At 56.8% G+C, this 22,569-nt stretch overlaps 1 protein-coding gene across 1 annotated transcript in view; it reads right to left on the reverse strand.

The window, feature by feature from the left end:
• Positions 1-22,569, reverse strand: part of ITPK1 (inositol-tetrakisphosphate 1-kinase) — a 172,451-nt gene that overhangs the window by 30,093 nt on the left and 119,789 nt on the right. The window contains exon 4 of the mRNA XM_046647695.1: positions 18,839-18,956. Within this exon, the coding sequence (XP_046503651.1) occupies positions 18,839-18,956 (118 nt within the window). The remainder of the gene's footprint in view (positions 1-18,838; positions 18,957-22,569) is intronic.

Consider the following 22,569-nt stretch of genomic DNA (forward strand, 5'->3'; position numbering starts at 1 on the left):
TGATTTCTAGGCAGCAGACCAGGGTTCTGCGACCCGCAGGGGAGCTGGCTGCCAAGGGGCAGCAGCCCCAGACCTAGGGAGCATGTGGTTCAGGGGTAAGACTTCTAATTGCATTCTGGAAAGACCAGGGAGGGCTCCCTGGAGGATGCAACATGGCAGCGGGCCTTGGTGAAGGCAAGAAGTTTGAATTTATGCGAACCCTCTCGCCGTAGCCAGAGCTGCTGCCCCGACCTGGGCCTCCACCTGCTGGGCAAAACGCAGGCTCCATGACGGCAGAGACCTTATCTTCCTCTGCCAGGTTCACATCCCCGAAAACGCGTGAGCGAGTGAACAGACTGAACGGTAGCCTGGGCTCCCAGCTCTCCTGGCCCAAATGAAGGAGCAGGTTCCCGCAGGGTCAGCAGCATCCCAGCCCTGGGCTCCCGCACCAGCCCCAGACACTGCCCCTCAGAGGCGGGCTGTCCTGCTTTCCTGGGCCACTCCCCATTCCCAGGGGCCCACGCTGAACGGCAGGAAACGGCCTCATCCAGGAGAGGGCAAAGAGATCCTCTGTGTCACTGGCAGATGGGGCACAGGAAGGTAGGGGTGGGGAGCAGGATCCAGGCTCTCATCAACCTCTGAGAGCTGAGGAAAACCCATGTCCAGATTTCACAGCCTTCTGGGCCTTTGCATATGCTGGTCCCTCAGCCCCCGAAGCCCTTTCTTCCAGGCCCTTCTTGGCCTGGGAAACTCCTGCTGGTCCTCCCAGCCCAGGGCCGGCTGCCTCCCTCCTCTGAGCACCTCCTTCCCGCACATCGGGGAGCAGGAGGCCCCTTCTGCTGGGCTCGCCCAGGGCCCTGTGCTGCTCATCTCGGTGACTTATGATACGGCCGCCTACGCACAGATGGGGCCCCACAAAGACCCTTAGGGCCTGCAGGGGACTCAGGCTGCCTGGGCTTGAATCCTGGCTCTACCCCATACCAGCTGTATGAACTCTGCCCAAGTAATTTTAGCTCTCTGCCTCAGTTTCCTCGCTGGAAAATGAGGATGACAGTACCTACTTCATAGGCCTGTCCTCCTGCCCCCCCTTAGAAAATGTATTTTTAAATTATGAAACAGTGTCTAAATTAAAGAGTACATGTTCACATTTTTCCATTATTTGCTTCAGACCTTTTTCGTTTAACAAGAAATAAACTGTGAGTGATATGGCTAAAATCAGATTACCAAGTGCAAGCAGCAGAAGAGAGGGTGCTGGAGAAATGGAAGCAGGTTGAATGCTGAGTACACAACTGAGACGTCCAGCATGATGCCCAGGACCAGTGGCATCAGGGAAGACTGCCTGGAGGAGGCAGTCACTGCAAAGGGCAGCCCAGAAAGCAAAATGGGGCAGCGATGACAAGCATCAGCTCTGCGGCCCAAGAGACAGCTCAGTCCTTGCAACCTGTGCCACTGGGCCAGGTCACTGATCCTCTCTGATCCTTTCCATCATCTGTAAAATGGGATAGTGACGCTGCCCACCTCCCAGGGCTGTTGCAGGGACTCAGTGAGGCCACATCACCCTCCTTAGGGCACTTGGCACCCACCACACCTCTGCCAGTCCCTTCTGTGCTCCACCCGGCCCCACCCCAGGGTCTGGGCAGCTGCAGTGGCCCCAGCCTACCCAGAACGACCCCTCATCTCAGCCTGTCCTCCCAGGACACGGACAGAACAAGTGCTGTGGCCCCAGCACTGGGCTTCTTCCCAGCTCCCTGACCAAATGTTCCTGGAGTTTGTGAATCAAGGAACCCCCTTCTTGGGACCCTTACCCCATAACCATCGGCTGCTCCATCCACCAGCCACCAGATTCCTGGTGTCACACCCACCTTGCCCACCATCTAACCCAACCTGCAGACCGCTGTAGGATCCCGGAGCCTCTCTCTAAAGCTCCCACCTGTCTCCCAAGGCAGCTGTCAGCCCAGGCACGGTCCACGGCCGCCTCGAGCATGAGTCCAGCGTCTCTCCAGGCCTCTGCAGCCTGACCCTGCTCCCCTTCCTGTTCCGGGCTGCAGCGCGTCCCTCCCTCAATTCACAGGATCAAGTCCTGCCCCCAGCACCTCAGAAGGTGACTGTATTTGGAGAGAAGGCCTTTGAAGAGGTGACTAAGGTAAAAGAGGCCATATGGGCGGGCCCTGTCCAATCTGACCAGTGTCCTTATAACAAGATTAGGACACGGACACACACAGACAGACGGGACGGAAGACACAGCGAGGAGACAGCCGCCTACAAGACGAGGGAGAGAGGCCTTAGAAAAACTAGCCCTGCCGACGCTTAACTCTGGACTTCCAACCTCCTGAACTGTGGGAAACTCAATTCCTGTCGTTTAAACCTGTGGTACTTTGCTACGGCGGCCCGAGCCGACTAACAGCTTCTCTACTCCTCTCAGAGCGCAGAGCCCGGGGTCACTGATGGCCAAACCCGGCTCCGGGCAGAGTGGTCTTCTCCTCACTCCCCACATGGGCCTCTGGGACTCCCCTCCCCCACCACTCGGCCACAAGCCAGTCATCCCAGCATGGCTCCGGGTCCCCGAAGCTCAGAGCAAGCTGTGCTGTAACAATGCTGCCGCCCAGCAGCACCTCCCCCGGCACCTTCTCCGGGCACGCTCGTCTGGCCTTGCACCATGTCCTGTTTGGTTGCTCATCTCTCGCACCCTATTAAACGTGCACGTGTTTGGGTTCTCACTCAGCAACCAGTGTACGTTCCTTGGGGTCAGGACCAGGCCTTGCCCTGGGCCTAGCAATGCTCAGAGGCGGCAGGCGTCAGTAAGAACCACTGCTCTGACAAGTGTGTGCGTGTGAGAAGAATTGAGAGATGGAGTAAAAGTGAGCTGTGAGCACTGGAAACAAAAGGAGAAGGGGAAGCACGGAGCCCTCGCAAGCCACCAGCACAGGGAAAGACAGGAGGCGGCCTGCAACTCCCCAGCCAGCCACCGTGTGGCGCTGTTGGCCTGGCACGGCCCTGATGACTGGCCACAGGACGGGAAGGCATGGCCTTGAGAGCCTGGCCTGCCACCCTGCAGGCCCAGTGTCCATGACTCACTCGGTGCCCGACTGTCCAAAGTCACCTTCCCTCTGCTGTTTAGCTGTCAGCGGCAGGAGCCACGTGCTCCTGAATTCTAGACGGGGAAAGACACTCTGCGCATTCTGAGTGAACCTAGTTTCAGCCTGATGGCAGCTCTGAAAACAACCCGAATGGCTTTCCAGCTCATGATGATGGCAGCCGCCCAGTAATTCAGAACGGTCAAGTCGCAGGCACGTGGGGGTGGGAAAGCGGCCGCAGGTTGGAGCCAGAAAGAGGAGGCCAGGAGGGGCTGGATGAGAGGCCCATGGATGAGAGGCAATGGAAGTGGGCATTGGTCTTTGATGTGGAGCCGGACCCGGGCCCACAGAGGGCATTCCCATCCTCATGACTGCCCTGCTCTCAGCGCCCACAGTATAATGTCCCGTCCACCCGACCTGGCCGGGAAGCGCTCCAGTGTCCAGTCATAGCAAACTGCGTGCCCTTCCCCAAGGTGGCGCTCCATCCCCGCCTCCTTGTTCTCCTGGGGCATCCTCCCCTGGGACACCCTCACCACCCAGGTCTCTACCACCTCCCCCTGCCCCTCCTTCAAATAACTTAGAACGTCTGCTCTCCGCTGCTGATTCCCTCCCGCTACACTTCGGAATTGTCCCCTGCTCTGTCCCCAGCATGTCCCCTCACACCAACTTCCAGTTCCTCCTCATTCCCTTTGCAGTAGGTGACTCATCTCTCCCTGCAGGCCCCCTGAAGCATGGCGGCGGCTGGATTTGCCGGGGGATCTGCGTCGGGCTTCAAAAGGGTGGAAACAACTGGACGACGGTGACATCCTTGGGTGTATCTTCAGACCCATTCACAGCCCCAGATGAGATGAAACTCAAATAATCTGCTTTGTTTTGTTTAAGACATGAGATGTTCCAGCCCTTGGAGCTGGTATGCCCTGGGGATGTGGAGACTGGGAGCCTGACTCATGGAAACCACTTGAAACCTGCCACCGCTTTGGGTCAGCCGCAGGAGAGGTGGAGCCTCACCCTCGTGGCCCCCCGCAGGCTCTGGGTGTATGCAGTCATGGGCTAAGTGCCTGGGTTCCAATCCGAGGTCCACTGTCTCCCTCCGGGCTGGCTGTCTCTGTGCCTCCATTTCCACATCTGCAAGATGGGCATAACTACTACCTGGATCGTTGTAAGGACTAGGTCAGTCCCTGTGCGTGAGCGTGCTGGGACCGTGTGCGACATGCAGTGGAAAGTGCTAGGTGAGGCTTTGTGCTATTCGCTGGAGGTGGGTCTGCTCCCACCTGCTCACCAAGGTCCAGCCAACAACCTGGACCCACGACGGGGTGGAGCGCTCCTCAGGAGCTACGCCTGTCTCACGAATGTCAAGCAAGGACACAGGTGCCCCTCCAGGCTCCCGCTCTGGGACAAGGAGGGGGAGGAGGCTTTGCCCACACTGCTCAGGCACGGGGAGCTCAGACGGAGCTGGGGGTAATCAAGGCCCACAGCCAACCACCCACGGGAATCAGGTTCCCAGAAAGGCAGCCGGGGGCAGGCCTTCCCCAGGCACGACCGGGCTCTGCTCATCCGTCTGGTTCACCCAGGGCGTCTGAGGGAAAGAAGGGCCTGGCACCTCGGAAGCTCACGTGAGGACGGTGGCTGTGAGCAAAGGCCAGGGCTCCCTCCCCTCGGGTCCCCAGAGACAGAGCCCAGCAGTGACCCAGGGCCCCAGGGCAGGAGCCAGGCCTGGAGGGTGCTCCTCCCAGGACCCCCTGCGGGGAGGGGAGAAGGGGCACCTCCTGAGCATGGACGGGCCTCTCGCTGTCTCCTCACCGCCCGCATGGAGCAGAGCGGCGAGGGGGGAGGAGGGGCTCGGCAGCAGCGATGTGTGGAGGGCCGGCCTGCTGCTGCTCCACACCCCTCTGTGGCCCCCGGTGTCCTCGGGATCAAGTCCAGGCTCCTTAACCAGCCCTCCAGGTCCTCCAAGATGGAGGCCCTGCCTACACCCGCCCCCGGCCCCCCACCATCAGGCTCTGGACAAAACAGGCTTCACTCAGTTTTCCAAGCAAGCTCCTGCCTCGGGGAGCTGGCTCAGCGCCCCGGCACGTGCCTCCCGCCATGGCACCTGGTCGGCCCTGACATAAAGCTTCGCTTGGTGTCTGCCCTCCAATCAGACCGGGAGACGGTCGTGTCTCCCTCTGCCTGGGCAGGTCCTAGAGCTGGGAACACAGCAGGCCTGCCCCAGTGATGCTTGTGGAGAGAAGGCCTGAGCACGGTTCCTCCCCACTAAGATGCAGGCCTGACTGCTGGCCCCTCGGGCGTGGGGCCTCCCAGGGTGCGGACTCTCAGGCAAGGCCACTAGACGCTCTCCTTCTCAGGACACATGCCCTGGAGCCTGGCCAGCGCAGAAACCCAGCCACTGCGCAGGTGCCCTGCTGAGCCATCACCTGGATCCGAAGGGATGCTCACTAGCTGAGCCCAGCCACGCCCCGGATCTGTGAGCAACACACACACACACACGTTACTGTCTGAAGCCACTGTTCTGGCTCACACCTAACAGAGGGCCAGAGGTCGACAGGAAGGCCATGCTTGGCTCCGTGTCAGCAACAGCCACACGAGGACTCCCAACACCTACAGGCCTCCACTCCTGTGAACGATTCTTCCGGCAATGTCCTGGTGCGGATCGCTGCTGTCACCTCCACTGGGTGCCGGAAGAAACTGAGGCTCCGGGGGGTTACATTCTGTCTTCAAAGACAAAAGTTGGTCTGCAGCAGTGCAGGCTTCCTGCGCAGGCAGGCTGGTCCACGGCCAGGCCTTCAACACGGGGCCAGAGCCTCGCTTCTCCATGCCTGCATGAGTCCCACTGGAAGGGTCCGCGAAAGTTTGCCAGGAGGCAGGTGTCGAGCTGGCCGTGCTTCCCAACACCGAGTGGCTGGACACTCCAGGCTGCCTGGGTTTGTGTAACCTTGAGGAAGTTACTTCCCCTCTCGCTGCCTCAGTTTCCTGCTCTGTAAAATGGGGGGGAGAGCAGTCCTGCCCGTGCAGCTGCCTTAAGGATCAAGCGAGTTAACACACGAGGCACGGGAGAGAGGTCCTCAGTGTAGACCCCACCACCCCCCGTCATCATCACTGCTGTCATTATTCGCAGGTCCACCATTTTTTTTCCTGCTTTTTTCTCCCCAAATCCCCCCAGTACATAATTGTATATTCCAGTTGTGGGTCCTTCTAGTTGTGGCATGTGGGATGCCACCTCAGCATGGCCTGATGGGCAGTGCCATGTCCGTGCCCAGGATCTGAACCAGCGAAACCCTGGGCCACTGAAGTGCAGCGTGCAAACTTAACCACTCGGCCACAGAGCCGGCCCCCAGGTCCACCATTTTAAAAGTCCAAAATCAGCTCCAAGCCCAGGGCTGCTCTGCATGGCCCGACGACGCCCCTGGGGAGACAGGAGAGTGGACATGGAGGAGCAACGTGCTTGGTTTTTCCTGCCCAGAGATAACGCTCTTGACATTAGCATTAAAGAGAGAGATAAAGCTTTCTCGTCCAGCTGTCCACTGCGACAGAACTCAGACTCCTAAAGCAGATCAGCAGCAAACGCCCCAGCAACCCCCCAGGGGCCAGTGCCTCCTCTCGGCAGAGCATGTGGCTCCCAGGCAGCATCCCCCTGTTCAGAACACAAGGTTGGATCTGAGCAGTCGGTCCCGCAGGGCCAGAGAAACGACGATGACAGCGACAGTGTGAGACGACACGCTGGGACGAACGTTCGCAGGCCCGACAGCACTCTTGGCAATGGTCGGAGCCCTGAGGCGGGAGAGTGAAAACTCCACGGCAGTCTCCTCCAAGGATGGGAGGGAAGGGCGGGCGGTGGGGGCTCTGGCCGGGTCCCTGACTCCATGGTGTGGCAGCAGGGCCGGCTAAGACACCTACCCTGCACCCCAACACCAGCAGGGCTCTCCCAAAGGGGACCGTGCTCTGTTGCTGGTGGCCACCTGTGCTCCTCCCTGCCTGGCCTTTGCCCTCTGCACTTGCCCCCAGGAAAGCCTTCCCTTCGCTTCTCCGCTGCTGAACAGAAGCCTCGTCACAAAGGCCAGCACCTGGCCCGGGCTGGGGGCTCACTAACATCAGCTGACTACAAGCCCCTCCATCCCAGCCTTTCTGGGCAGCCGTGGAGGCATCGCTCGCCCCTCCAGCCCCACAGCACCGCCCCACCCCTGCGGCTCTGGCCTGCACACCCCGGGACGGCTTGTACCATGGTGCCTCCCCACCTCACCCTCTGCCCGCCTAAACACGATGCTCGTCCCCAACGCCAGTCAGTAGCCCCCTTCCAATCTCCCTGGGCTCTGTCCCCTCTACTCCTGCCACTGCCACCACCCTCACTAGGCCCTCGGCATCTGTCCCCAATGTGGCAGCTCCTCCCTGCCTCCACCCACAGGCTAGGTCCACACTGGCACCGGAGGCCCACTGGGACTGGGCATGGGGTCCCTCCCGCAGCACAGACAGCCCCCGTTTCTCCAGCTCATGCCACTGTTTCAGACCCGCCTCAAACATCACCTCCGCAATAGCTCGTTACCACGGAGGGCTAGGGCCACCCCCTCCTCTGGCTCTGAGCTCCTCACCCCACCTGCATGAGTCAGTCCCCTCCTCCGGAATTTCTGCCTCAGAGGCTCCCCTAGTGCGTCTGCCTCTTACGCATCTAATTCCTGCACACATCCTTCCTTCGTCTGCACACGTACTGGGCACCCGCTATGTCCCAGGCCCTGCCCTCGGAGGCCCTCGGTTGGGTGGGAAGAGATTGGTAAGCAGACACGACAGCACAGTGGGACTGGTGGTGTGACCAAGGGTGGCAAGGGGTCTATGGGAGCAGAGAGGCAGGGCACTGAGGCCCACACGCGGAAGGGCCTATGGAGCAAGGAGGACTTCCTGAAAGAGGCTGCCTGAGCCAAATCCCAAAGTTAGAGCTCGTCAAGGGAACTGAGGGTGTTCCAGGTCGAGGGAAACTGAGGACAAAGGCCAAGGGTCAGGAGGGGGCTGCCCATGAGGTTTGGCACGGCCACAGTGTGGAACGTGAGGGCTGATATGGCAAGAGATGTCGCCAGGTGAGGGGATGGGCAGGGGCCACATGCCCTTAGATGCCCAGTACAGGCCACAGGGCATGGAGAGACTTAAAAGCAATTAAATTCAACTTAACTCACAAGCGTTTAAGGAAAAACGCTTCTGTTGCTCTGCATGATGGGCAGAATCCAAAAACGGCCCCCAAGATGCTGTCCCGTGTGCACACTGCACATAGTCCAGGGACTGAAACGATGGATGTTACTTGGTGACTGGGTCACGCTACACTGTGGACCACAAAACAGAGGGAGCTTATCTGGATGACCCGCTGACTCACAGGAGCTCTTGCAAGCAGAGTGTGTTTTCTGAGAGGAAGTCAGAGATCAGAGGCACCAAGAGAGCTGGACGCACCACTGCTGGCTTGAAGATGGCGGGGCCCCGTGGGAAGGAAAGTTGGGGGCTGCGGGAGCTCAGAGCAGTCCCTGGCTGACAGCCAGCGGGGGGAGACCGGGACCTCGGTCCTACGGTCACAAGGAACAGAACTCTGCCAAGAGGCACGAGCCTTGGAGTGGGATCTTCCTCGGGGCCTCCAGGCGAGAACTCAGCCCGGTGATGCCTTGATGCCAGCCTGTGACACCCTGAAAAAGAAACCAGCCCTGCCAGGTGGCCATCTGACCCACGGAACTGTGAGACAATAAACGGGGCTGCTGTAAGCCACTCCGTTCATAGTGACCTGTTACACAGCAATAGGGAACTAAGAGACTGGGGTACGACGAGTTTTCAGAGGGAAAGTTCACTGAGCTATCTGAGACGCTGGGTGGGGGGACATTTCACCAGTAGCTGCAGCCCCTACCCTGCTCCCCAGAGGCTTCTGAGGGGCCCTAAGCCCTTGCTGCAACTGCTCCCTCCCTGCCAGCAGCCTGATCTTCAGCTCACTGGCTACAGGTGGGCTGTCAGGGAGAAAACTCTGGAAAATGGGAATCAGCCTGAAACTAGGGGAGGGGATTGCTTCCCGGCAGGGACAGAGGGAAACAAATGCCACAGGTCTGACACGGCCATGGTCAGCTGGATGAGCAGTTTTCCTCCGTCTGACTTAGCTAAGGACCCGTTTCATCTCCAGGGCACGGAGCCCTGTTTGCACCCGGCGTGTTGGAAGCCCAGGAGCGGAGGAGCCAGACACGGGCCCAGGCGGAGACACGGACATTCCGGAGCCCCGTTCCAGCTTATGGAAACGGGCAGGAACTCTGTGGCAGCTGTTCCCACTGATTTACGGCCCCTTCCAGACCCAGGCAGATGCTCGCTGGCCCCTCTCAGCTCCAACTCCCAAAACGCAGCCGCCTTTTTTGTTTTCAAGACTTTTAAAAAGTAATATCTGAAGTGCTCTCCCTGGCAGTACACACTCTAAAAGCAGAGCAGAAGATGTCAGCTTGGCCCCAGTGCAAAGATGAAGCTTCCATCGACAAAACATTCCATATTTTTAAACAATGAGCAATTTCCTTAATCCAAAAAGGGCTCTAACCAATCAATAAGAAAAAGATCAATAACCCAATAGAAAAATGGGCAAAGGATATGAAAGGATGCACACACAGAAGAGAGCAAAACGCCGATAAACACGTGAGGAGATGCTCAATCTTGCCAATAATGGAAGAAACGCAAATTAAGGCAGTTACCATTTCCCTGGCAGATGGGCACAATTAGGAGTAAAATTTGTTCAAATTTTTGGAGATCAATCGAGCAACGTGAGGAATGTTTATAATAATCTTTGACCAAGAAATTCCACTTCTAGCGACTAATGCTACAGAAATATGCAGGCTTGTGTTTACTGCAGCTCAATTTGTTAAAAAAAAAAATCCAAACCCAACTAGAATGACCTTATAAGCCCAATATAATTGACGAAATCATGATTCTTTCACCCTCAAGCTGAATTATACTGCCATCAAAAAGGGCAGAGCCGGCCTAATCTCCCCCATCTTTATGGGCCATGAATGGAAGTCAAGATACCCACTAAGGAGGGAAAAATGAGAACACACATAATACGATCCTGTTTCTATTTTTTTTTAAAGTACATATGTATTTGTACATGTTTGAGAAAGGTCTGGAAGGTTGCATTCCACAGTTAAGAGCAGCTGCCTCTGGGAAGTGAGGTCGAGGATAAACAGGGTTGAGTCACTGGCAATCAGGACCCTGCTTTGATAAAGAGGAATCAGGATGAGATCTGTGCAGATCAGGGGGCATCCAGTTCAGAATTCCCGAAGTGTGCTGGGTGGAGCAGGCCTCCCACTAGAAGCCCTACAAGATGGGGTAGGGGGACTCATAACCAATTAGGTGGAAAAAGTTAAATATTGCTCTATCTCATTGATTCTAAGACACGTGTTCTTTTTCATTTTCCACCTGTGAAGTTGACATGTGTCTCATCATCAATGGTCTGTCACAATTTAATTAGCACTTTTTTCTTCATTAGTAGAATATAAACTATCAGTGCATCCTACCATGCGTGGTAAAAGTCAGTATACCTCCCTCTGGGAGACTGGGGATTCACATTAGCACATTAAAGGCTCTGAGAAGTCCTGCAGCAAAGAAATTTGTCTAATGCTGATTTCTCCAACATATCTGACACAGCCCCTTTTTCCTTCTTCTCAATTCTTATCTTCACCTTTTCCTTTGTTGACAGATGAGATACACTGGGACTCCATGAGGTGCCCCCATGGATGTCAGAGAAGGTACGAGAAGTCCCTGGACGAATGGGGGCAGGCTTGCTTTGTAAAATTCCATATAATGGCCATTGGCAAATACCATAACAGCAACTGTTGTCATCAAGACATCAATGGATGCTAAAATAGCAGGCAGAAGTATGATGAGAAACAGGATAGCTGCAAAGTGTCTCCTTGTAAGATCACCGCCAACTACACGGCAGATCTGTAGTCTCCATTTACAGTGGAGAGCCCTGGCCGACACCACTCTAACAAATAATCAGTTAACCAGACAGAAGACACGCTGGCGGCATGCCCTCCTGATAGACAGCATGTGAGTCTAGCCCAGATCTAGTGCTAAACAGAAGTTCAGGAACTCAGCAGCGCAGGGTCACAACATACGGGGTGTGGTCTGAACCACAATGCAGGGTGGCCCAGGAGAACCACCATCCACTGAGTGTTTATGCCTTAAATGCACAAGCACGCTCAATCTTGGAATAACCCTCTGAGGAAGGTGCCACTCTCATTGCCCCATTTTAGATAGGAAAGCTGAGGCTCAGTGCAGTCAAATAACTTGCCCAAATGCACACAGCTTGGCCTAAGGACACGATCTGAACCTGGGCAGTCTGACTCAGATTCATCACGGCACCACCTCTGAGAAGACTGCTGCAGGGGTGTGCGTCCCACGGAAAGGGCACCGGGCTGAGAATCGAAAGGCACCGGGTCAGTCCTGCAACCTCTCTGGGCCCCTTTCCTCATCTTCAAAGATATGGAGAAGAGCAGTTTTGGGGACGTCAAGAGCTCAAGATGTCTTTCAGCTGGAAAGACACGAGGTGGGCTTTAAATTCACACTAAAGTGTAAATGACTGGTGCCTGATACTTGTTGGTCAGATTGATGAGAAAGTATGTTTTGAGTCCGTCTGCCCTACTACGTCCCAGGGAAGAGATGTTGAGATTTCTCACTGAGAGCTGGGGGACTGAGTGTGATGGGGCAAGAAGGTTCCTAGGAGTCCCAAGTCTGGAAGAGTCAATCATTACCACAAGGGGAAAGGACCTCGGGAAAACAGAGCGAGGGGTCCCAAAGACAGACAGCATCTGGCTCCCCAACTGGCCCAGAGTCAGCCCTGCACACTCACACGCAGGGCTGCAGGGACAGGCCTGGAGGAGCCATCAGAGCCTGGTGGGGTCACACTGCAGTGCCTCCTGGAGGGGTAGGTCTGTGGGTTCTCCCCCTGCTGAAGCTAGGCCAGGGCAGGAGATGCCAACAAAAGGGCTCCCAGGCCTGAGGAGAGTGAGCAGGCCTACTGGGGTCAGGGACAGGTGGTGAGCAGGTGTGAACCCGTGGATGTTCTCCCTGCAGAGTTCTGGGCTCTGCGGCCTCAACTGGGAGCCTGGCTGGCTGGGCTGACACATTCAGGATTCCTGGGTCCCTGGGGGTGATGGGGCCTCATCGTGGAACAGGACCTCTGAGGGCTGTGCAGAGTCCCTGCAGGGCAGGGTGCCTGGATGGCAGCTCAGGTGTGCCCTGGCCCCAGGCCTGCACAGCAGGTGTGGCCTCTGACCTGGAGCCAAGGACAGGAGCAGACCCCACCCAGGGGTCAGCAGAGGGCAGGGAGATGGGTGGGGTTCAGAGAACTAGCTGCAAATAGCATTTGGCATAAAGGAAGGAGGGTCAGCTTGGAGTCAGCAGAGCTCAACTTGACCGAGCAGCTCTGGAGCTTAAGCAAGCTGCCTCCCTCCCTAAGCCTCCACTTTCTCATCCGATAAGGGGAAGGTCGCAGTGGGCGGTCCCCTCCCCCCGGCAGGTGACACAGAGAGGTTCACCAGGGCTCAGAGACTAACTTGGGGCCCCAGGGCAGGGCCAGGGTTCAAGGCCAGCTGCGTCATAAGGAGACACCCACCTCAGCCTGGCCCACAGCTAATGCCCACCCCACCCTCCTGCTCTGCAGACCCTCCGTGGGGTCTCTGCCTGGGTGGCGGGAAGCAGCTGATGTGAAAACGAGGACAGTGTTTCTCCCACACACCCCAAAGTCCAGCAGGGGAACCAGAAGCCAAGCACCCACCCAAAGAGCCCCACCCCCTGTCAGGCCATGGGGCCTGTGCCACTTCCGCGGTCACCTGCTCCAGGAGCTTGTCCAGGCCCAGCCTGGTGCCCTGTCTTCCCTCACACCAGCCCCCTCGATGGGGCACGCTGCCCCCTCAGCCCTGTGGGTTGAGCAGGCTGACTTGTGGGGAGGTCCCGGGCAGGTAGACACCAAAGGGGCCAACTCCTCAGAAACCCACTTACCAGGTATGAGGCATCTGCCTGGGAGGCTGATCCCAAACTCCAGCCTCCCACACAAAATCAGGGCTGGAGGCTGGCCCTGATTCCAGAAGCAGCAGTCGTGGGGGGCAGACACCCTGTCCTCTGTGTCCTCCACGACTCCAGGCCCTGCTACCAGCCTCTGCCACATGCCTCCCACCCAAAACCGGGGTGCCTGGCAGGACCAAGGAGAGGGAGCTGACAGCATCTGAGCACCTAACTTGTGTCCAGACCTTCCGCACATCTCCTACCCCAGAGATGACAGCAACGCCCCACTACAGAGGAGCACGCGACTCAGAGAGGGCTGGTGACTGCCCAGGCCACATGAGGGGCGCTGGGATTGGAGCTCCAGTCTGTCCGCGCCAAAGCCCTGTTCTTTCCAGTACAATGTGTTGCCACCCTCAACAAGAACAGACAGGATTTTTGTTTCCTCAATAATTGTAAGGGGGCAGACACTCAGCGATCATCTGTAGCAGAGCTGCTGGTCTCTCAAGTGGACACCAGGGACCTGCTCTGGTCAGTGCCATCGCTGGACACCAGAGGGCGCTCAGAGCGGTGCCAGCAGGCAGTGCCGACACCACCAGGGCACTCCAGGGATCACTGTATCCGACGGTACCCATCGTGGCCTCGGTCCCGGAGGTCAGTCTCAGGGATGGTGGGATGGAGGAGGCAGCTCACACAAGGGCTAGAAGCCGGATTCAGGAACCACTGGCTAAGAGCACAGCCACACAGTGTGGGTTCAAATCCTAGCTCTGTGCCCTGGTGGCGCTGTGGCCTTAACCAACTGAAGCTCAAGGCACGAGGACCCTAGTACCTTTCTCACGAGGACGGAATTAGCTAATACGTGCAAAGTGCTTCCTACAGTGCCTGGCACGCACTCAGTGCTTAGTGCCCACCTGAGCACTGCCAAGGCGGGATCAGAGAGGAAAAGCAACCTGCACAGGCTGCACGGCGCAGGGGGCACAGGCCGGCCTGAGGCCCCCTCCCTGCCCTCTCCTCTCCCACCCACTGCCCTCTGCAGCTCGCCAAGGGCAACAGCGGGCCCCATCTGTCCACACCCCTAACCCCCAGGCAGAAGCTCTGCGGAAATCTGAGGAATGTTATTTTCTCTGCACTGCATGTCTAGATTACTCCATTTCAATCCGGCTTCCAAACGGCCTCCAAGCTGAGTGCTGATTAAATTCCCATAAAACCACAGGCAGAAACACTCAATATGTGGTGCGCACTCCCCTCCCCAGGGGAGCCTGGCGTCCGATGGCCATCTGTCGTCACCTCCAGAGCACGTGTGTGGGAGGCTCCAGGAGAGCCATCCCTCACCTGCAGCCGTCAGCAGCTCAGAAGGGCCTCTCAGGCCCTCTGCCCTGTGGCCTCAGACCTTTCACCAGCCACTGCCCCCGGGGCCAAGGAGGCAAGCCCATCATCCGATCACAGCCCAGCTTTCTCGCACATGGCTTCGGCTGGTTCAGGAGTAGGCTAGAGCCCTGTCCAGAATAGCCTGGCCGGGAGTGGCAGAGCCAGGCCCTGGTCTTGGGGCTTCCATCTCAAGATCCTGGCCGTGTGTGGCAAAGCGGGTGCCAGTGGGAGAAAGGCCCGCAAGCGTGTGTCTGGCAATCTCGGCTTGTCCACACGGCCACCCGCCCCAGCCCCGCCCCCACGCCTGCACCAGGCAGTGTTTAATTTCTGGGAGGCTCCTGCACTTGGCTTGAACTGGGTCCAGCTTCAGTGCCATCTGTGCCTCTGAGTGCAGCCATGCCCAGAAGCAGTCATCTCCTAGGGAAACCCACAGCCCAGGTGCTCTGGGTGGGTCACTCTCCCAGCCTACTGACCTCCCACTGTATTGAGCTGCTGGGTGGAGTGGATTTGCTGCTGAGGTCATAGGCTGAGGCCACACCTCCTGACCAGCCAGAGGGGGAATGGTCATTCATCCACAGATTCCCCAGGCAGGAACTCACTTCTCAGAAGGTGGAGTGGCAGACTGCTAGCTGTCCCCCAGAAACTCATTCTCCCCCTTCTTCTGTGGTGGCAAAGCTCCCAAATTCTAGCTGAGCACACGGCTGCCCATAATAAAGACCACAATCCCTGACTCCCTTGCAGCTAAGTACCTAACTCAGTTCTGGCTCCACGTGAACAGAGCATGATGCAGAGCTTCCAGAACCTTCCCTTAGAAGACAACCAGGGCTGTTTCCCTTTGCTTCCTCTTTCTTAGCCCCCCTTTCTACTGTAATGTCTACATCTTGGATGTGACTGGCTGGAGTTTTAGCCACCACCGTAGGCCAGGAGGGCCACACCACAGAATAAGCTGGAAACTGCCTGGGTCCCTGCCATCGCACAAGAGCACCAGATGGCTTCCCCTGGGCTTGTACATGAGGGAGAAACAAAGTCCTATCTCATTTAAGCCACTGTCATTTCAGGTCTCTGTTGTTGTAACGATGTCAGTGCTAAGTGAATCAGCGGGTCTGAGGCAGGGCGAGGAGCCTGACTCCCTCCAGGCTCTGAACTGAAGAAGATGAGCTCCGGGAAGGTGGCACCAGCCACGCCGCGGCTGCCCCAGGACTCAGAGTGGGGAGGCTGGGAGCTCCGGGCAGTGGCCTCACTGTCTCCCACTGCTGATGCTCTGCATGGAGACAGAAGACCCGCCTGAGTGTGGGCCCCTCCCCGACTCCATCCAACTGCTTTACCTGTTATTCCTGGGAGACCCTCCCATGTGCCACGGCCCACCCGCCCAGCCCCACTGCAGAGCAGGGAATGTTGGCGGCCTCCCTGCAGCAGCCACCCAGGCTCTCTGAGGCAGGGAGAGCAGCCTGGGCGTGGGGGATGGCAACATCCCGAGGAAGTCGTCCCTTCTTCCGACACAAAAGTGGTGTCACTGGGACTGCTATAATTGTCTGAGGAACTTAAAGGGTAATTATGGCTGTTTACAGTACATCTAACGGGGCTGTATGCCTCCAGGAATAGCAGGAGTGGAGCGGAAGAGCACCAGGGAAGTGCTCCACAGCTGCACGGAGGAAGAGCCCTGGCCTCTGCAGGGAAGACGGAGTGGGGAGCCAGCAGAGACCAGCCAGCAGTGCTTGAGCACGCATAGCCCCCGGGTGGGCAGGAAAAGGCTCCAGGAAGCGGCAGCCTCTGGCCGCCCTCCTAGAAGAATGCCAGCCTGGCTCGGCGAGCACGATAAGGAAAATGCAGGGTGCAGCCGTCTTGGCCCACCCACGCAACAATCCCTGCTGGCCTGGGACCAAGCCCACCTTCAGGGTTTGGTCAGCAAGTTCTTGCCCGGCCTAGAGGGGACATCCCCCCTGGCAGGCAGCTCCTGAGCCTTGACACCTGGGTTTAAGGTTTCTTGGCCCCAGCAGAGTGTCTGTCTGACTCTCTCCCCACTGGGGCCGGTCACCAGTCCCTCACGCCTGAGGCTGGGTGTGGGTCACCCTCACAAAGGATACAGATAATGCCCCCCAGAACCTGTCTGCAGGCCACATCTGCCCTGGTCTAAACGGAGTCTCATCTCCTTACTCGCCAACTCACACGCCTTCAACGGCTGCCCAAGAACAAAGTCCCCAACTGCACGAGGTGTTGGTCCCCCAGTCTGACCTGATGGTCTACAAGTCCCTCACAAGCACCCCACGCTTCAGCTCTCTCCCTGCTTTGCTCACACCGCTGCCCTGTCTGGGGGCCCCAGCTGTCACTCCCTTCGTGCTCGCCCACCAGGCACGGCCCGGCTTCCTGTGCACCCTGAAGTCCTGATCACACCCCTGCACGCTCACACTCTGGCCCGGGCTCACCCTTGACCCCAGCCCTGATTCCCTGTCCATGAAAATCAAGACAGACTCCAAGATCCAATCCAGGTGCCTCAGCCCCTTCCATGTAACAGGAGCAACGGCAGCAGCTACTGCTCCTAGTGACCCCACGGGCCAGGACCCACGCTAACTGCTCGTCAGACGTCATCCCAGGACCCCCTGGATAAACCACTTATTATCCACATCTTACAGAAAACAGGCAGGACCAGTCAAGCAACGGCCAAGGCCACACAGCCAGCAAGAGTCCAGATTCGGACACAACCTCAGTCTTTCTCCCCCCAAACCCTGTGCTCTTTGCCCAGAAAAAGCCCTCTCAGCAGTGCCCTCCCTAATCCCATCAGCATGCGTCACTCTCCTACTGGACTGGTCCAGGACGTGAGATGTGGCTGCTGACCTGCGCCTCCTCCCACTCACAGGTCCTTCTTATCTTTTAACACGATCTCCTGTGCCTTCACAGAGAGTCAGTGTCCAACACACCCCCTGCTGGGAAGAGGCGGATTTCCCTTCCAGATACACCATTTAGCCAAAACTTCAATACAGATCTTCCTTCTTGTCTGGAGGTTCTGCTGGACCCAGGAAAGGAAGACAAAAGGAAGCTGACATCGTCACTGACCACTCCAGACCCAAGGAAGAAATGATGCTGGTGTGTCTCCTTGAGGCATCTGAGGACATCATGTCCATGCTCAACACCACTTAGTGAACACCAGGCCCCCAGAGAAAGAAGCCACAAGACTGCTTCCAGGATGACCAGGTCCAGCACCCAGCTCTTCTGCAGGGCACGTTCCTTAGAGAACCGAGCATTCGCCAACTCTCCCAGCCAGGGCCCGTGGCTGCATCCAGGGTCTGTTACTAGATCCAGGGCCCTCTGGCCGTGGACGTGAAAGTCAAGCCCGGGGCTTAGGAGCTGGGGAGCCTGAGTCGGGGAGATCTGGCTGGACGCTGGCCCTGCCACTTACAGGCTGTGTGATGCTGGTATATCTGCTAACCTCTCAGAGCCTCCAGTACTCAACCCAACGCCAGGCACCTGGAGTGTACCCAGTAAATGCTGCTCTCATTATTCTCATGCTCCCCTTGCAGACAGGCTGCCTTTGGTCCTGTGAGCCAAACTACCCACTGACCCCACCATCACGTGAAAGGACACCTCAGGCCCAGTCTCCATCCAGGTCAGGGTTCGAGGCGGCCCCTTTAGGCCACACTCATGGTCTGGATGGCAGGAGCAGGGGCTGCCTCCCCTGCCCCTAAGGTGAATCCTCATGCAGCCCCAGGGCCCACGCAAAGCACTTCTCCCTAAAATTAAACCAGAGCTCTCGGCAGGGAACACTTGAACCAGGCGAAGAGAAGCAGGAGGCGACTGTTAACGTGAATCCTTCCAGAAACCCTTCTCACACGCACGCACGCACACACCCCGTCAAAAGGCCATCCGCCCCCTCCGGGCTGCCCTGCCCAGGAGGTGGGAGGATGAGTGCCAGGGACAGGAGCCTGCAGCTGGCAGGAGAAGCCTCGCAGCTCAGAGGGAGGCACCGCCTTCGAGGACAGAGCGTCCTGCGAGGCCCAGCCGCTACATTATGTATCTCCTTTGATTAAAGCCCCTTTCATTCTGTTTGTCTCCCTCGCCCAGTTATACAACTCCACGGGCCACCTGCCACCGAGCTATTCCACGCACATTCCTGCTCTCTCCCCAATGCGTTATCGGGACACTTCATCGCCACTCCGGGGACTCAACACAACACAACACAACTGTCTTGAAGTGTCTGGAGCCACTCTCTCCCCCAAAGAGCACGTTGGGGCTTTTATTTCCTAACTCTGCTGGTCACAGAGGGAGGAAAGGCCCTCTTCACAACATCTGCCCCCACGGAGTTCAACCGCTTCCTGTCCCAAAGTGCTTAGGAAGACCAGACCCCACCCCGGCCCCATGCGATGACCACCTTGCAACTGACTGTAGAGGTGGGCTGCCTGCCGCAGGTGCCGAGCCGCACGTGTCCGTACCTTTCATGTAGGCCTCGATCTTTCGGATGAGCTCGTAGGACTTGGAGCGGTCCAGCAGGGTCCTGATGGCGGGAAGGGGGTCCAGGACGATGGTCTCGGGGTGGGCGTCGATGTATTCCTGGAAGGAAAACACAAGCCCTCCGGTCAGAGAGGGGAGGCTGATGCTGAAAGGAGGGTGACAAGCAAGATTTCATCCATCGGGCCCTCCCTGCATCCGTCCCTCCCTCTCCATCCCCCACCAGCCCTCACGTCTGTTTGGGGCATCACATGGTTTTGGGAAGCTGCCTCCACTCACTCAGCGCCACTGGGATCACAGGACTTTGGGGAGACCAATCAGCGCATGCCACCTCCCAGGGCTGCTGGCTCAGAGAGGACATGTGGCCCAAGCTGGTCCAATCAGAGGCAGGCTCAGAACTCTTGCTGGAAATGCTGGGACAAGAACACTCTCCCACTCACTGAGGAGAGGCGGAAGCATGGAGACTGGGCGGCTGGGAGTACTCACCCTGGGACCTGAAAGAGAGGCCTGATGGAGCCAGAACTCAAAAATGGAGCCCAAAGTGAGAAAACAGCTGAAAAAAGGAGAGCAACTGAGTTCTGGTCAGCTCGTCCGACCCCTGGATAAAGCCTCACCTGAAACCAGATCTGCTCCACGTGTGGACTACACTCAGTGAGAGAGGCCTAGCACCCTGCACTGATAAGGACTCTGAGGCGGGGCCAGGGGGGAGTGGAACGCCGGGGTTCATTAGGAGGTCTGTGGGAAGGCGTTGAGTGAGAAGCACTCCACGGAACAGCCACTCACCCTCACGTGCTCGCTCAACAAGCATTCCTTCAGCACCTACTAACTTCACGGTAGACTGTGGAAACGCAAGAGGAACTGTGACAAAATCAGTCTTTAAGGAAACTCCAATCTTCTCGGGGAAATAACACTAACGCACATGGGGAACAAAAAATTTTATAACAGAATTCAACAAAAAACAAAGCAAAATGTTTCTAGGAAAAGAACACAAGGATCTGGCCCCGCCACTTGTCACCTCTGTGACTACAGGAGCCCCATGCCACATCACTGGGCCACAGCAGGTGGCTGGGCAGACACAGTAAAGGAGACCATCCCTCCGGCTCTATGATTCCAAGACCCAAAACGTGGAATGGTGGTATAACAAGAGAGGGGCTCAGAGAGAAGGCTGGGGGTATGGGCAGCCATTCACCAGCTGTTGTCATTGTGGGCTGAATTGTGTCACCTCAATAGATCTGTTCAAGTCCTAACCCCCCATACTTGTGGATGTGACCCTATTTAGAAATAGCGTCTTTTACACCCATAATCAAGTCAAGATGGGGTCATGCTGGATTAGGGTGAGCCCGAACGCATCGACTGGTGCCTTTAAGATGGAGAAAATCTGAAGACAGAAACATACAAGGAGAAGGCCACGTGAAGATGGAGACAGCAACTGAAACCATGGGGCTACAAGGAAAGGATCAGCAAGCGCTGCCAGCCACCACCAGAAGCCGGGAGACAGGCACGGAGCAGACTCTCTCTCAGGCCCTCCAGGAGAAGCCAACCCTGCAGACACCTTGGTTTTAGACTTCAGCCTCCTTATCCATCACACAATAAATTTCTGTTGTTTTAAGCCACTCGGTTCATGGTACTTTGTCACGGCAGCCCCAGGGAATGAATACACCAGCTTAATTCACCCCACTCCCCGCCCCGTCTACAAGATAGGGTGTGAGGTCAGCAAAGGCCAGGAAAAAAGCCACAATGCTTCTTTTCTAGTAAACCTTATCAACAAAAAAGAAAGCTCCATTTGGAATTACTCTTCTTTTTAGGGAAACTATTTTGGTTCCTAGTAATCATTTTTAAGAGCTCTCAACAGGAAAGCCAGAGATTCATACTTACTTTTCCCCTGAAATCTGCTCCCCCTTGTGTGTCGTGCCAGAGTATCTGTTTATGGGCTCCTCTGTGTCTTTCTCCCTGAATGTTTAAAACATCTTCTCCAGCCCTAAGAGGTAGCTAGGACATTCTTCCCATCCTCACATGCACGAACTCCACGGAGCCTACACGCTCCCCCTGCACACGCATTCTGTAGACCTGAGCGTGAACAGAAGCCACCCCTCTTCCTCCTCCTCCTGAGAGAGGCCACTGTCAGCAGGTTAGCACAGTGACTGGCCCACTGCTCCGCTCTTACAGAACAAGCCAGGCAGCTGATGCGGCAGAGCCCACATTTGCCACCCACAGGGGACGTGGGGACGGGCTGAGGGGTGTCCTTCAGGAAGGTTTATCCAGAGCTGCCCTCAGGCCAAGGGGCCGTGCCCGGCTCTTCTCTCCTGCAGCCTCGGCCTCGCCAAAGAGCCCGCACCTCTGCTGTGCAGGCCCACCATTGGCCACGCTCCTTTATCAGAACTCGTTCCTGGAACTACGCCTACGCTGCCCCAAGAGCCTGTCATTCATGAGACACCAAGATGCACATATAGGGATGAAATCATACAAATGTCCCCAGGTTAAAAGGTCATCACTCAACAAACTTCACACCACCGACAGTGCCCAGGGCATCGTGCAGGGTGCAGCAGACGCGTGGATGAACCAAAGCCTTCTAGGCTTCATTCCACCGGAGCTATGATCCTGGCCCATGAACTCATGTTCTGGGTTATGACCTGAAAGCACAGAACTATCCTCACCACCTGCCCCCACAACACGCTGGGAAGCAGCTTGTGTAGAGGACCCATTAAGGGACCAGTAGTCAAGAAACCTAGGCTCCCACTGTTATCACCTCCCAGGGTCACCCTGGGCAAGCCCCTTGCCTTCTCAGGGTCTCAGTTGCCTCACCCGTGACTTGACAGTCTACACTGGAGAAAACCAAGGACTGGTATTTACAGAGGCAGATTTCAAGGCCACACATGGGGACTGCTCTAGAACAGGACAAACACCCACTTGCTAGAGGCATTACAGGGGACACACATACTGACTGCCTTCCTTCAAAAAGGAGGCAGTCTCAGAGAGGCGCACTTAGACGGGCTGCCCCAATTCTCCCCCAACAACTGAGTCACATAAAACACGGACACGATCCTCCTACCCCCTCAAAAACCCCCTCCAAGTCCCGAGAAAACTATCTGCGTAGCTGCTGGTTCTGTTCCACTTTTATGCATTACGGCAGCGACCTTTGAAAAGAGAACTCAGAATCATTAAGACATGAACTTAAGCCAAACTCATGAGGGAAGGAGCTAAGAAGCTCGAAGAAACCAAAGGGGAAAAGATCTGACAAGCAGGCGCCAACAAGCTTTTGACCCGGGATGAAAGCACCAGTATTAACAGAAGAATTATTCCTAAACATGATCTCTTTTGGGACAAGGACAGAGAGAGCAAAGAGTTTTTCCAATCACCCCACCATCCACAAGTGGATTTTCTTTCAAGCTTTCCAGCTTATCTATTGTATTGCAGGCCTCATGCATTTTCACAAGTCTCTTAGAATCACCAAACTGCTGGAAGGGCGAGTGCCCTATCCCATTTTATCACCGCTCAGAGGAAGAAAGGCCCAAACCATCTCCATGGCAAATAGTAAACACGTTCCTTAGAGGGCCTGCTGCGGAACCTGGATAGGGCCCTGGAAGTTGGCAGGAGAGCCCGGCTCCCCACAGACTGAAAGAGGGACAGGCAGAAATATCTAGCCCTGGGTCAGCAGGGCCAGGAGGGGGCCTGGAGAACACCAACTGTTTGTCAGAATGGACAGAGGGACAAGGAC

Source organism: Equus quagga, chromosome 20 (genome assembly GCF_021613505.1).
Source record: "Equus quagga isolate Etosha38 chromosome 20, UCLA_HA_Equagga_1.0, whole genome shotgun sequence".
Lineage (NCBI taxonomy): Eukaryota > Metazoa > Chordata > Mammalia > Perissodactyla > Equidae > Equus > Equus quagga.